This window comes from Psammomys obesus, unplaced genomic scaffold (genome assembly GCF_907164565.1).
Source record: "Psammomys obesus unplaced genomic scaffold, mPsaObe1.curated_primary_1811, whole genome shotgun sequence".
Lineage (NCBI taxonomy): Eukaryota > Metazoa > Chordata > Mammalia > Rodentia > Muridae > Psammomys > Psammomys obesus.
This window is the reverse complement of record NW_026596088.1, coordinates 14,589,760-14,603,509: the sequence shown is the minus strand read 5'-3', so window position 1 is coordinate 14,603,509 and position 13,750 is coordinate 14,589,760. Positions and strand designations below refer to the sequence as shown.

General features: G+C 48.8%; 1 protein-coding gene across 1 annotated transcript in view; it reads left to right on the top strand.

Moving 5' to 3' along the window:
• Positions 1-8,618, top strand: part of Parva (parvin alpha) — a 139,055-nt gene extending 130,437 nt beyond the window's left edge. Inside the window, exon 13 of the mRNA XM_055627494.1 lies at positions 5,534-8,618. Within this exon, the coding sequence (XP_055483469.1) occupies positions 5,534-5,610 (77 nt within the window). The 3' untranslated portion in view covers positions 5,611-8,618. The remainder of the gene's footprint in view (positions 1-5,533) is intronic.
• Positions 8,619-13,750: the final 5,132 nt, after the last annotated feature.

Sequence of the window (13,750 nt, the reverse complement as noted above, 5' to 3'; positions counted from 1 at the left end):
AGCTCCTGGCTTGGAATGCACTGGTTCGTTTCCTTATATTTTGGGTTGTGAGCTTAGCCTTTAACGGCTGAGCCGTCGCTCCAGCCCCAGCTTCACTTTCTGTGGTTGGCTCCTTCAGCTGCTTTGTGGAAACTTCCAGCCTGCAGACCGGAGAGGCCTGTCCTGATGCGTTGGTGTGTGGCCTTTGTTTCCCTCTGGACAGGGAGAACTCCCCCAGTGTCCGTCTATAGGGCTATTTTGTGTATGGATGAGCTTTCGAATGTAATTATTGACCCACTTACTTAATCTGAAGCTTCCCGAGCGACGGCAGTGGAAAAACACATGTGTCTTATTTGTTGTTGCCCTGGGCATCGTGCCCATGCAGAAAATTTCCAGGGCGTAAAGGGGGGGTTGCTGAAGTGGTGCTCTGTGAGGCTGGACTCGGTAAGCAGCCAATCCCAGCATTCCCTCTGGCTTCCCTCTTTCTTCCTGGGAGATGTGACTTCCTAGTCTACACTGCAGACATTATGGGTCCTTCAAGGATGTCTCCAGGTCCAGACACCATGATGGAGACATTTCTCGTGGCAAGCTGCTGAGTCAGGAGTCCTCAGAGCTCTGTAATTCACACCCACCCCCATGCTGCCTGGGCTCCAGAGCCTCTCAGGGATCTAACAAGCTTAAGCATCACATTCATAGCCAATGGAGCAACTGATATCCAGGTGAGGAACCAGCCTAGGGGCACAGGACTGTAATCCCCAGAACACAGGAACAAGAGAGGCTGAAGTAGGACTTAGAGAGTGATTCAAAGCCAACCTTAGTGAGACACTGTCTCAAACTAACATGTAAATGAAGGCTGAGGATAGTACCTGGGTTTAATACCCAGTATGGATGAGAGAGGAAAGGAAGGGAATTGAGGAGAGAAAAAGAAGGGAGGGTCAGAAAATCAAGGAGGAGAAATGAGAATGGGGACTATTGATGTAAGACTAGGGTTTGTTATTGAGGGCTACACGTCTTCAAATGCGCATGTCCCGCTATTCCCACCATTCAAGGGGCCTCATCATTGAATATGGTCAAGATCCCAGTGTGCCAGGCAGTATGGGACTCGGGAGAAGCCCAGTGCGGTCAGGATCAAACTGTGGACAGCCAGCGTGACATACACAAACCGAGAGGGGTCTGCCAGCTGGGACAGGCTGTGCAGCGAGCACCAGCCAATGGCAGGGCAGTTGGCCTTGTCAGCCGCCTTCCCCATAGTCCTGGATTAATTACAGTGTGCAGAGCTGACAGTAATAGTTTCCTTGAAATCAGATCTTCTCAAAGACATGGAGCCATAGAAAGTGCAGGGGCAAGGGGGAACAGCCGCAGCTATGTTGGAAAACTGTCTTCATCTGATGTTGTTGGGAATCTCCAACACCCTGCATGGCAAGCAAGGTACCCCATGCCCCAAGGGTCCCCACCGTACTCTTTGTATAACCTATACACATTACCTTGGCAAAAGGAACTTGGCAGATATTGAACTGGTGCTCTTGAAACAAGAAGATCCTTCCAGACCATTCCAGGAGCCCCCATATCGTCACAGCCATCCTGACAAAGCTACAAGAACATCAGAGTGATGGGGTGTGAGGCAGGCTTGCCTGGCCACTGCTGACTGGAAGTGGAAAGGGGCCACAAGCCAAGGCACTCGGGCAGAATCAGTGGCGGGGGAAGCCAGTGGGAAGGGTTCTACCCTGAGCCGTAGAGACCAAGTCAGTGCCTTGACTGCAGCCCAGAGAAGCCCACTGGGGACTTTTGACACCTAGAACTGGGAGGTGACAAATCTGTGTTGTAGGTCACCAGATCTCAGATTATTTGTTACAACAGGAACAGGAAGTTAGAATACCCTACGGTCCCACAGCTCCATTCACAGGTATGCGTGGCCACAGGAGAGAATTCCAACGGTAGAGCCCTTTCACTTTGCTGGTGGCACTGTCCATTAGTCCCGCCCCTGTGGAAAATGGTAGGGGGTCATCCTCAGAAAACTATAAATGGAGTTTCTATGCAATGTAGCAAGCCCACTACTGGGACTGGAGATGAATTGAGTGTGTCAGAGACATACCTGCAGGCGCCTGTTCTCTGCAGCTTGAGTCACAGCAGCTGGAAGATGGAAGAGACCTAAGTGCCTGTCAGTGGATAAACAGGAACTGTGGAGTACCGTTCAGCCGTGAAAGAGGTTGAATTGTTGCTGTTTGTAGCAACATACATAAACTGGAGGATATGAGCTTAAGTGAAATAAGCCAGATGGGAAAGGCAAATACCTTGCCATCTTTGTCATGTGCAGGATCCAAAGGAGGTGATCTCACAGAAATCAAAAGCGGGGTAATGCTCATCAGAAGCTTGGGGTGCAGGGGAGCAGGTGTGAGACAATTTTTGAATGTTCTCAAAACAAAGGAATAACTAGTGATAAGCATACTAATTATATTGCTTAATCATCACGTAAAAGATTCACAAACAGAGATACGTCATGGAAGCCGACAACTACTCAGTATGTTCTATTAAGCAGGGGGAAAAAAAGTTGAGTCGTTGTGGAGGTGCACGCTTTCAATCCCAGGACTCAGGAGGCAGAGGCAGCCAGATCTCTGTGAGCTTGAGGCTAGCCTGGTTTACAGAGCTAGTTTAGGACAGCCAAGGCTGCACAAACAAACCCTGTCTAAAACAAAATTAATTATCTAAAAAAGTAGGATTGGCAAGATGGCTCAGTACACAAAGGTGCTTGCTACCAAGCCTGACAGCTGAGTTTCCCTAGAACCCATGTGGTAGCAGAACAGAAGCAACTCCCTAAAATTGTCTCCTGATTTCCAGTCCTGTACTCAAATAGATGAATATTATTATAATAAATAATAAAAAAATATGTGCCCATAATATCTTCAACTTGTATGGTTCCTGGATAGGTGGAGTCCCTGGTTCCCAGGAGAAGGAAGAGGAGCTAGGGAACCCTTTCCCTAGCCCAGGGCTGTTTTCTCCTAGAGCAGTTTTGGCTCTGACCTGGTTCTCCTTAGCCTCGGCCCTGGCTGTATGCTCCCAGAGAGTAGTTCTGGACCAGCCACTGAGGTCACTTATCTCACGGTTGATTCAACTGGGGCTTTGACGGACTCTGTTTACATAGCAGTAAGCATCTGTATGTTCCCAGGCACCCGCAGCCTTTCCCCTGCGGACATAGCTCAGTCTCTGGGTGCTCTGCTAATCTGCCTGGGTTAGCCTAGATGCCCAGCATTGGCTTTCTTGGTGAGAACATATACAAAGCATCTATCCCTTCATTTCCACATGTACCTGGTAATGGTGACGGAGACGGAGAATCAACTCAGAACATCTAAGGAAGCAGGGCTTCTCCATGAATAGCGACCCCTGCCAATTCTGTGCGTGCATGACACAGCTGTATGTACCAGCTCTGTTAATGAGCAATGGTGGGAACACTGGAAGGTTTTTATTAAATATGTACCTAATGCATTCTAGGCATTCATCATAAAGCTGTTGCCAGTTTTACCAGTAAAAAAACAGGTCCAGAGAAGTTGACCACTGGGATATCAGGGGGTGGGGAAGATGGGCATCAAACCTTAGTTGACGTTAAGTTGAAATAGAATGGCCAGTGCAGATGTCCTCTCTTGTTGAACACTGGTTTTCCCTGTCAATTTCAGAATTCACCTGGCTTTAACAGGCAGAGGCAGAGGCTGGATGGTTTAGAGCACTTGCTGCTATTCCAGAGGCCCTAGGTTTGGTTCCCAGCTCCCACATCAGGCAGCACAAGCATGCCTAACTCAGCTGCAGGGGATCTGGCGCCCTCTTCTGGCCTCCATGGGTACCTGCACACATGAGGTACACGTACAGATATGCAGGTACACATACAAACACATGTTGAGAAGAGAAGAAAGAGAAAAGATAAATTCCCTGAATCTGTAGACCTGCCTTCCCAGAGCTGTCCCCAGTGTGTAATCCCAGTGTTCGCAACCCCCCATGAGTGAAGAGAACAGGAATCAGCCCAGATTCTATAAAACTGCACCAGGAAGAAGGTGATTCTGCTGGGACTTGAGGCAGCACAAGCAGGGCACCATGGCAGGGCCCTGCCACCAGCCAGGATCTCAAGTGGAGACCGAAAAGAAGCCAAAAGGGGAAGCTTTGGGCTCCATGCCTCTCCAGCTGTCCTGGTAGCCCATTCTCTGTCAGTAGGGGATTTGAGTGTGCATCTGGACACAGCTGGGGTAGAGTAGGCTTGGTCTGCAAGCAGGATCCCAGAATCAGACATGAGGAGAGGCCTCTAAGGCAGTCTGCAGCTCGGGACCCTCGTCCTGCAGCTGTGTAGTGCTTGGAGCCTGAGTCTAGACTTCAGGCATGCGGCTGTTGGAGCTGCAGCCACAGTCTCAAAGCCAAGAGAACCCCCACCAGCCCTCCAGGGGCTCTGACTTCCCACCTTCTCCCCAGTGGTTTTGGACCATCTCTCCCACCTTGGAGCCCACGTTAGGTATTATCTTAGGGCACCTGCCTCATGTGACCTGTGACCTTCACGCTTATACTTTCAAATGCTATTTTTAAACGACACAGGAACAGAGAGGCAGCCCACCTAGGTCAGGACAGGAGGGTTGCAACTGTCTTACATGCCCTGTGCCTGCCTTCCATGGCACAGTCCTCTTTCCTCCCAGCCTCCCTCTCTAAGGCGCCTGCTGTCCTCATTTCCCTCATTAGCGCCTCGTGATACCCAGCCTTTCATAGTCACTGTGTTTGTTGGGCTTTAGTTTGCAGCCCACCTGTGCATTCCTAGATAGCAGAATTGCCTTTTCTTCCTACGTTTACTCTAGTTCTTCAAAGAAAGGCTCACTGAGGAAGGACAGAGGGGAAGAAGGTGGAGGAGCCTACAGAGAGTCGAGGGGCACCTGGAAAAGGCTGTGACGGGGAAGTAGATGGATAAGGGTGTGGAAGGAAGAAGGAAGCTAGTTGCTAGCCTCCCTCCACCCTGTGCAGGCCTGTGTCCTGTGCCCTGTGCCCTGTGTGGTTCACCTTTCTTCTCCTCTTCCTCCTCCCTCTCCTTCTTCCTTCTCTTCCTCTTTGACTCAGACTCAGAGATCAGAGATCCACCTGCCTCTGCCTCCCAAGTACTGGGATTAAAGGCATGCACCAACACACTCAGCTCAGGTGTCCCCTTCTCCAAAAACACTCTCATGCACTGGATGAAGGTAGAAGCTGGGAGAAGAGCCTTAGGGACAGATGAGATGGGCCAGAGCCAAGGCCAACACCCCTCTCACCCGGAGCTGCCGTGCGCATGGTGAAGTCACACTCTGGGTGCCTGCCTTGTTTCCATGGGACTGAAACCCTAATATCTGGGCCCTTCTGCCCTTATTGTTTGCCTATTCTGAGCTCACACTGCCCACCCACCCACCTCTGCACACCCAGCTGTCCCTGATGGCCATGAGCCGCATCTGAGGACCATGCCGGACAGATGAGGATGAGTGATGGATGGCAGGGGACCATCAGTGCCAACTTTAGGGTGTATGGCCCACAGAGGCCATTGATGAGTTCTGTCTCTCCGCAGACATTGTCAACTGTGACCTGAAGTCCACGCTGCGAGTGCTGTACAACCTCTTCACCAAGTACCGGAACGTGGAGTGAGGATCTGGGCTGCCTCCCGCTGCCCGGCCATCTCTCGTGCAGGCCATCTGGACCAGCTTCCCAACTGCCTTGCCCTGCTCGCTCCTGTCTCTTGCTCTACGCTCTCCCACAAGCCCAGTGACCACCCAGACATAGTGGACGTTAAAATCAGTAAGGAAGTGTCCACTAAGACTATCTGAAGGTCCTGGGGACTGAACCAGGAGTGACTTGGGAAATTGTCCCCATCCAAATTCAGGCCCCAGATGATCCTACATTTTCTGTGGGAATCAGGACAGCCTAGAGACAGTCCTCCAGAGCACAGAAATAAAAATCAGAGCTAATCCCCGCACTAAGGGAGTGAGGTACGTCTCTACTATGTTCAAGCTCATAGCTTCACGCCCCCATTAAAGGAGATACATAGATGAGGAAACTGAGGCCCAGAGATGCAAAGGTTTGCTACCGATTAGCAGCTATTTTTCCTCTCTGGGTAACTTGCTGGTTAATACCCGGTCGACTGCATTCCATTCTGTGTGTGCCCTCACGTGTGTTCATCCCCTCGCAGAGCCGCCTTAACCTGCACACACCTGCATCCTCTAGCAGAGAAGACGCTCTGATCGCAGCCTAGGGCACACCAGGTCAGGGCTGGGTGATTTCGAACTAAAATTGCCAAATTGAATTTAGCTCAATTAATACTGTGTATGTGTGTGTAGCAGGAACCTCGTCCCTCAAATCCTTTGTACAGATGAAAATTACCCTTAATTCCTTCAGATTGGTAATAAGCCCACGCTCCGGTTGCAGGATGACATTTGGGAAGGGTTCTGTTCGGAATTAATAGAGTGCCCATTTTGCAGCCTTTTTGCTTGATTGCATGTAATGGATGTGCCCTATATTTTCCTGCAAAATAAGTACGCAATTCATTATCGTTAGGAAAATGTAGGGTATAGTTGCGCATAGCAGAGAGCTGGCCACAGACCCATTGGAGCATCACCTGAGAAGTAGGGCTTGTCAACAGGGACCCTTGAACTAAAAAAAAAAAAAAAAAAAAAAAAAAAAAAAAAAAAGACTGCCTTTTTGCCTTCTAATTGGTCATTTAGACCATTCTGGCTAAGTCTGCCCCCACGCAATTACTGGCTAATTCTAGGCGCGGAAAATGTCAGCCATTTAAACCAAAGCTCAGTATCTCGTCTCCTCACTCGGGTAACTTAAGGGTTTCTGGTCCCATATCTCTTCACTCAGACCTGACTTTGAAGGGTAGAGTTGTGCTGTAGCAGTCTGCACTGAGGCCCTGCAGAGAAAGCAAAGAAGCTGGTGGATAGAGAAAGGGTCAGAAAAAAAAGTTGGGGTGGGAAGCTAGAATCCAGAGCTGCGGTACGGCACCTAACTCTCGTGCCTTCAACTGAGAAGGCCATGGGACAATGAACTGCACCACTGCTGTCTTCTCACGGCTCTCAGTGTGACAGGGAGATGCCAGCTTGGGTTGCCTCCTCCAGAAGTGTCTAACTACCTTGTCCTTGTCTTAGCTACGTCTCTCACTGGAACAAAATCTTCTGATAAAAGCAACTTCAGGGAAGAAGGGCCTATTTCGGCTCATGGTATAAAGGCACACAGCCTGTCATGGAGGGCAAAGCATGGCAGCAGGAGACGCCATGGCAGCCAGGACCCCTCACCTCGCATGTTGTCAGAGTGAGGAGAGAACACACAAGGAGTGGGGCTGAGTTATCAGACCCCAAGGCCCTTCTCCAGCGAGGCTCCACCTTTTGAAGGTCTCACAATTTCTCACAACAGTGCCACCAGCTGAGGACCAAGTGTTCAAAATGAGACACTTCCCACGTGCCAACTGAAACATCTGGTGAAGCCCTCCATAATTTGAGGACTCGCTAAGATGGCTTCCTAGACTCTGGCCTCCCTGCTGTTCATGGCATTCCCAGAGTGCTCTTGTCTCTTTTTGTACTGACCATCCAGGGCAGCTCAGAACCCAGAGTGTTTAGATCCACTGTGCCTCTCCCCAACTCTTTGTTCTAGGAATTGTTGCTCAGCACTGTGAGCATCTAAGATGTGAAGGCAATGTACTGTCTAATGTCGATCTGTGTACAAGACCAGAATTCTTCTATGCATAATTAATGAACTATCGTATTTTTCATTAGCTTTATTGCTGGTCTCATGCTCCTTTAAATTCCTGGTAGTAAACTGATATGAATGACGGCTTGGTGTCTGTGAGCAGCACTGACGTAGGACGAAGTAAGGCCTGCATCTGCTTGAACGTGCTTTGCTGTCAGGATTGGGCCTTGTTCCTGGTACTCAAGCTGTTAGTACACAGTATTCTTCCTAAGGGCACTCCTTTGGGGTTTTATATTATCTGCAGAAGGAAACCACATCAGAACTCGGAAACTTTCTTAATAGCATGTCAGTGTACCCAACAACTGGGTGTCAGGACTACAGTCTTTGCCTCAGTCCTGTGCTCAAGGCCTATGCCTGGTTTTATAACCCTGTTGTCTCATGGAGATGGGTGTTTTCCTTTAGATTCTAGGATCTCGTACTTAAGACACAGGCCTGGTTTTGAAGAAGAGACATTGTCAATATTAGTAATCAAACAGCTTTCATCTCCTAAAATAAAAGGGGGGGGGGGGAGAAGAAACTGAGACAAGAATCATTCTGGCTCACAGTCTGGGGGTACAGGGTCGGGGTGGTGGAAGGCTTGGCTGCAGGAGTGAGGCACTGGCTGCGTCTGCAGATGGGAAGCAGAGAGAGGTGAAGGCCGGTGCTCAGCCTACTGGCTTTTCATTCAGTCTGGAAGTCCAGCCTAGGGAATGGCGCCCCCACGCTCGGGTGAGTCTTTCCCCTCTCAGCTAATCATTGTTGTTTTTAATAACTGATACATGAGTAACACAGAACTCCAGAAACAGGAGTGATGTGTGATTAAAACCCTAAGTGTCCGTCTCTACCTATCCTTGGAGATGACTCTCCATCCATATCTTCTGCATGATTCCAGAAAGACTCTGTGCAAATAAAGCCTGAATGTACGTGCAAAATTTTCGCTGTGGTTTTTTTTTTTTTCCAATATATATATTCTCCTATGGCATTGTTTTCCATTGTGTTAAATCTTGCAGTTCATCTTCCATGAGACATTAAATGAACAGTGTTAAATCTTCTAAATTGTTTCACATAGAGAATTTACACGTTTTTAAAATGAGAGTCTGAATACTTTGCTCATGCCAACGCAGAGCTCTAGTCTGCTTGAGGAAGGAGGGAAGCTGCAGCACAGGGGATGAAGGCAGCATCCTCAGAACAGGAGCTGAAGACACCATCACAGGCATCTCATGCTCCTGGCGCAGAAGTTTTCTGAATCTTCCTTTGGGACATAATGGCAAACTGTGTTTTTTGTGGCTGATGATCTGGGGTCTGGACCCAGGGTCTTATATGTGTTAAACATCCTCTACCTCGGAGCCACACACACACACACACACACACACACACACACACACACACACCCCAAATCAAATTGTGTATAATTTGATTAAGGTTTCATTTTTGCACACAATTAGGTCAACTAACTGGCAATTGACTAAGAAAGCCTTTTAAAGGTTACTGCGTCCCTGCAATCCTGTGAAATCCAGCTGCCTGCCAGGCTACAAGAAAAGACGTAGCTCCCGTGTGCAGGTAGACTTAGTGTATCTCCAACTCAGGGAGGCGGCCTCGCTATCGGCCGCCATCAGCATGGCGTTGGTTGTTTGCAGCTTCCAGCCACTGCCACAGGGACGTTTTAATTATGAATCAGCATTGTCATTATCAGCTCATTTTGTTGTGGGCTGCTTGGTTAACCCTGCAGAGGATATTGAAGCTTATTTACATCAACAGAATTCCAGGGCTGTAATTTCCCAATAACTAGACTCTCCAACATGTATACATTGTGGTCCCCATATGAATCACCCAGCACATGTATACATCAGCCACCCCCGGCCCCCCAAATTAGCACTCATTTATTTTTCCACTGGAAAATGAAACTAGATGGCATCCATAGGTCAGAGGGTTTTATGCTGCCTGAGGAGCAAACTCAGACTCACTGCCTTTTGTACAGCCCCACAGGAATCTAAGCTGGGTGCCCCATCCTACTCTTGCAAGAGAAATAAGTCCCCCTCCCAACCTTCTCTAATCTAAGCGTTACCCACAAGATTCACTTGGCTCTACTAGAAAATACAGGACAGTCCTACAAACACTGGAACCAGGAGAAGCACAAAGGGTCAAGGTTGATTGACACACTCACTGACTGTATAAAATTTTAAGAAAAGTATTTTAACTATTTTTTTGTATGTGAGTGTTTCGTCCATATGTATGTATGTGCAGCACATACATACATGTGTCCCCAGAGATGTCAGAAGAAGGCATCAGATCCCCTAGAACTGGAGTTCTGGATGGTTGTAAGCCACTGTGTGGATATTGGACAAACCAGGGTCGTCTCGAAGAGCAGCGGGTACGCCTAACCTCTCAGCAACCTCTTCCACCAAGAAAATGGAGGAGGTGGCACAGGTTTGTGTGGGGAAAGAGTCTTTCATAAAAGATATTTAGGTATCTGGGGTGGCTCTGGGATCCAGCAATCCCAGGACACAAAGGGATAGCCATACTAAAACCTGTGGAAGTGATCTGATTTGGATTTGGGGGTCCAAGGAGGCTTGTGGAAATGTGACATTCTAAAATCACACCTGTGCCTCAGCTGAAGACGTGAGGGAGCCTCTATCCACACCCTATGAGGCAGGAGAAAGCTGAGTTCTGGAAAGAACTGACAGAGACCAGGAGAGCCACAGTACAGAGTGCAGGAAAAGAGGGGAGGGGTATCGGATCACTTGGTGAAAGAGCACAGCATCTATCACACTAACAATGTAACCTTCCTGCTCTAGGGGGAAAGCTGACACACCCCTCACCTCCCTTCCAAAGTCATGGCTACTGAGCAAAGGGAACTGGAGGAGGAGGGGAGGCTTCCACCCACCCCGCTTTCAGCCCCAAAGTGCCCTCAGTCCATACCCACCTCCCCTGAGGCTGCAAAGAGGGGGCACTTCCTGGCCACCCCAATCTCTCTGTCGTCCATAGAAAAGGGCTAAGAGCGCCCACACCCGGTGGGGGGAGCATCTGTAGAGGTGAAATGGGACAGGAGACTATGGTGCTCCATAAGGCCCAGTGCCCCAACCTTCTCATCTCAGAGGACACCTGCTTCCTTCCTGTGTGGCTCAAGAAATGCTGTCACTCCTCCTGAGTGGGGTGCAGGCTAGCCCACAGATATTAAAACTGTAGATGCTCAAGTGTTCATATAAAATAGTGCAGTGTTCACGTAGGGTCTTAGGAAATGCTCCTGTGTGTTGTCCTCTTGCAACTTATAAGACTTCCTAACGCTACAGGCTATGGGAGAAGGTGTCATTCTGTACTGTTTGGGACACAATGACAATAAAAAAGATCTTCCTATGCTCAGTACAGAAACACAATTTTTCTTCTCGTTAAAAAAATTCATATTTAATGTTTATTTATAGGGAAGGGACATAAGAACTTGCCACAGCATTCGTATGGGAGTCAGAGGACAGCTTGTGAGAGTCAGTTCTTCTCCCACAAAGAGAAGAATTCAAGTTGTCGAACTTGGCAGCAAGTGCCTTTACCCGTGGAGCCCTCCCCCAGCCCCTTCCCTGCGTGTTTGAGCTGCTGTTGGCTGAATGTGTGGTTGCAGAACCCATAAACAGCCTATTTATTAAACTCCTAGATGTAGGGCTAACTAATTTCATTCCCAGGCTGGCAAGATGGCTCAGGACTAGCCATCAGGCCTGATGATTCAAGTTTGATCTGCAGGACCAGCAGAGAGCCAGCATGGAAGGAGAAGACTGACTCCCCCAAGTCAGTCTCTGATGTCCACATACATGCTGTGGCACACACGTGATAAATGAACATACTCTGAAAAAGGATTTGATTTTCGAATTCCCCCTAAACATGGTGCATAATTTTTCATAGTGCTAGCGCCTTACATAACGTCTACCAAAAAGATCACTAAGAGCTTGTGAAGTTCTGTTCTTTTCTCTGAGGGTGTTTATTTTAGACATGAAAGTCCCGGTTGGTCTGCGGCTGGACATATAGCTGAGGATGGCACTGAACTTCTGATCTTTCTCCTCTGCCTCCTCAGCACTGGGATTATGGCTGTGCATCCCCCACAGCTGGCATTATGCAGTGCTAAGTGTGGAACCCAGGGCTTCCTGCTTCCAGGCATCCCCAGCCCAAACTCTGGGAGCTTTGAAATGCTGAAAACATCCTTGGAAAACTCCAGGCGGAGTTTTTGGGTGGAAGAGTCTAGTGGTGTTGGTTCCAGAAACCCTCTATTCCTTGGCAGCCCCCTCACCCCTTCAAATATTGGTGCCTCACTCTGTACCCTGGCTTTGATGGCACCCCTGAAAGGGCACTTAGGGGAATCTGAGAAGTACCCATGAGTAAGATAAATGATGTTTTATCAGTGAAACAGACTTTTCATTTATTTTTATCGATTTTTATGTTTTCACATCGTTAGATATGATCGGCTGGCCCAGGGCGGCATTCCAAGGCACACAAGCGTCCTTAAAGCAAGAGCATGAAAGAGTGTGGTGTTTTATTGAGGTGGACAGGACAATAGATAAATATTTAATCTGTCACACGTTTGTTCAGTAGGGAAGCTGGGGCTGGGGCTGAGTGACTCCCCAGCTGTTCTGTGACTTCCTGGAAACCTCAACAATAGCTTATTGCCCACCGTGGATGCCTGCCCTTGGCAAATATTTGTCAGCATTTCTGAAACCAGCTCCTGGAAGCCTTTCTTTGCTCAGGCCGCTAGGACTACCACCACATTTTCCCTTCTTTGTAATGATACTGGAGGGTAGACACTCTCACTGAATAGGGCACCTGGATTAAAGCCATGAGCCACAAGGTAGCAAGCAATAATCTTGCACTCAGCTAAGATATGGGAAGCCGTGGACTCCATCTCTTCTTTCTGGCTCTCTGTTCACTATAATATGTATGGAAGCTGTGACGTCAGTTTTTTCAACTTGACAATCTAAAATCATCTGAAGAAAGAGGAAGGCCTTGATGTGGGATCACTTACAGAAGGTTGGCCTGTGGGGTTGTTTGTGTCAACTGACGTGGGAGGACCCAGCCCACTCTGGGAGGCACCATTCCCTAGACAGGGGATTTTAGTAATAGAGAAAGCAAGCTGAGCACGGGTCTACAGGCATACATTGCCCTCTGCTTCCTCACTGCCCATGCGAGGAGAGCAGCCGTGTCAAGCTCCTGCTGCTGGCTTTCCTGCTGCCATGCACTGCACCTCGAACAGTGAGCCTGCGTAACCCCTTTCTCCCTTAAGCTGCATCTGTCAGGATATTTTGTCATAGAAATAGGAAAAGAAACGAAGACACTCTACTATCCTGCTTAGGAACTACGTGCTGTCACAAGCATGAACACCTGAGTTCAATCCCCAGAACCCAAGCTTAAAAAAGAAAAAAAGAAAAAAGCTGAGCAGGCCACATGTGCTTGTAATCCCAGAACTGGGAAAGCAGAGGCAAGCAGATTCCCTGGCCAGTCAGCCAAGCCACTTGGCTGGTTCCAGGCCAGTGAGAGAACCTGTCTCACAAAAGAAAAAAGAAAAGAAGGATAGGTAAACTGGGGAAGCAGCTCAGCACAGAAGAATGCTTACTGCTCAAGCATGTGGCCTGAAGTTCAAATCCCCAGAACTCATGAAAAGAGCCCCGTAGGGCCGTGCACTCTTATAGCTCTAGCACCATGGGAGTGGGGGAAAGAGACAGGAGCATCACTGGGGCTTGCTGGCTGCCAGCCTAGCCAAAAATACAGTGAAATTAGGTAGAGAGCAATAAGGCAGGGCTATTCCTCTGGCCTCCATACATATCATGTGAGTACACACACACACACACACACACACACACACACACACAGTAACTATGTAAGTATCTACCCAGGGTGAGAGTGGGGAAGAGGAGAATTGGGCAGAGATCATCTGTGGTGCAGATAGCTCCAGGGCAAGGGAGAGCTCTTCATTATGAGACAGGGCTGCCTGCTCTGACAGCCTCCGTGTAGGGACAGATGAAATCAGCCACAGTCCCTCTGAGTCCCACTAGTTCAGTCCCTCTAGGTCGCTTAACCCCACCAAGGATGG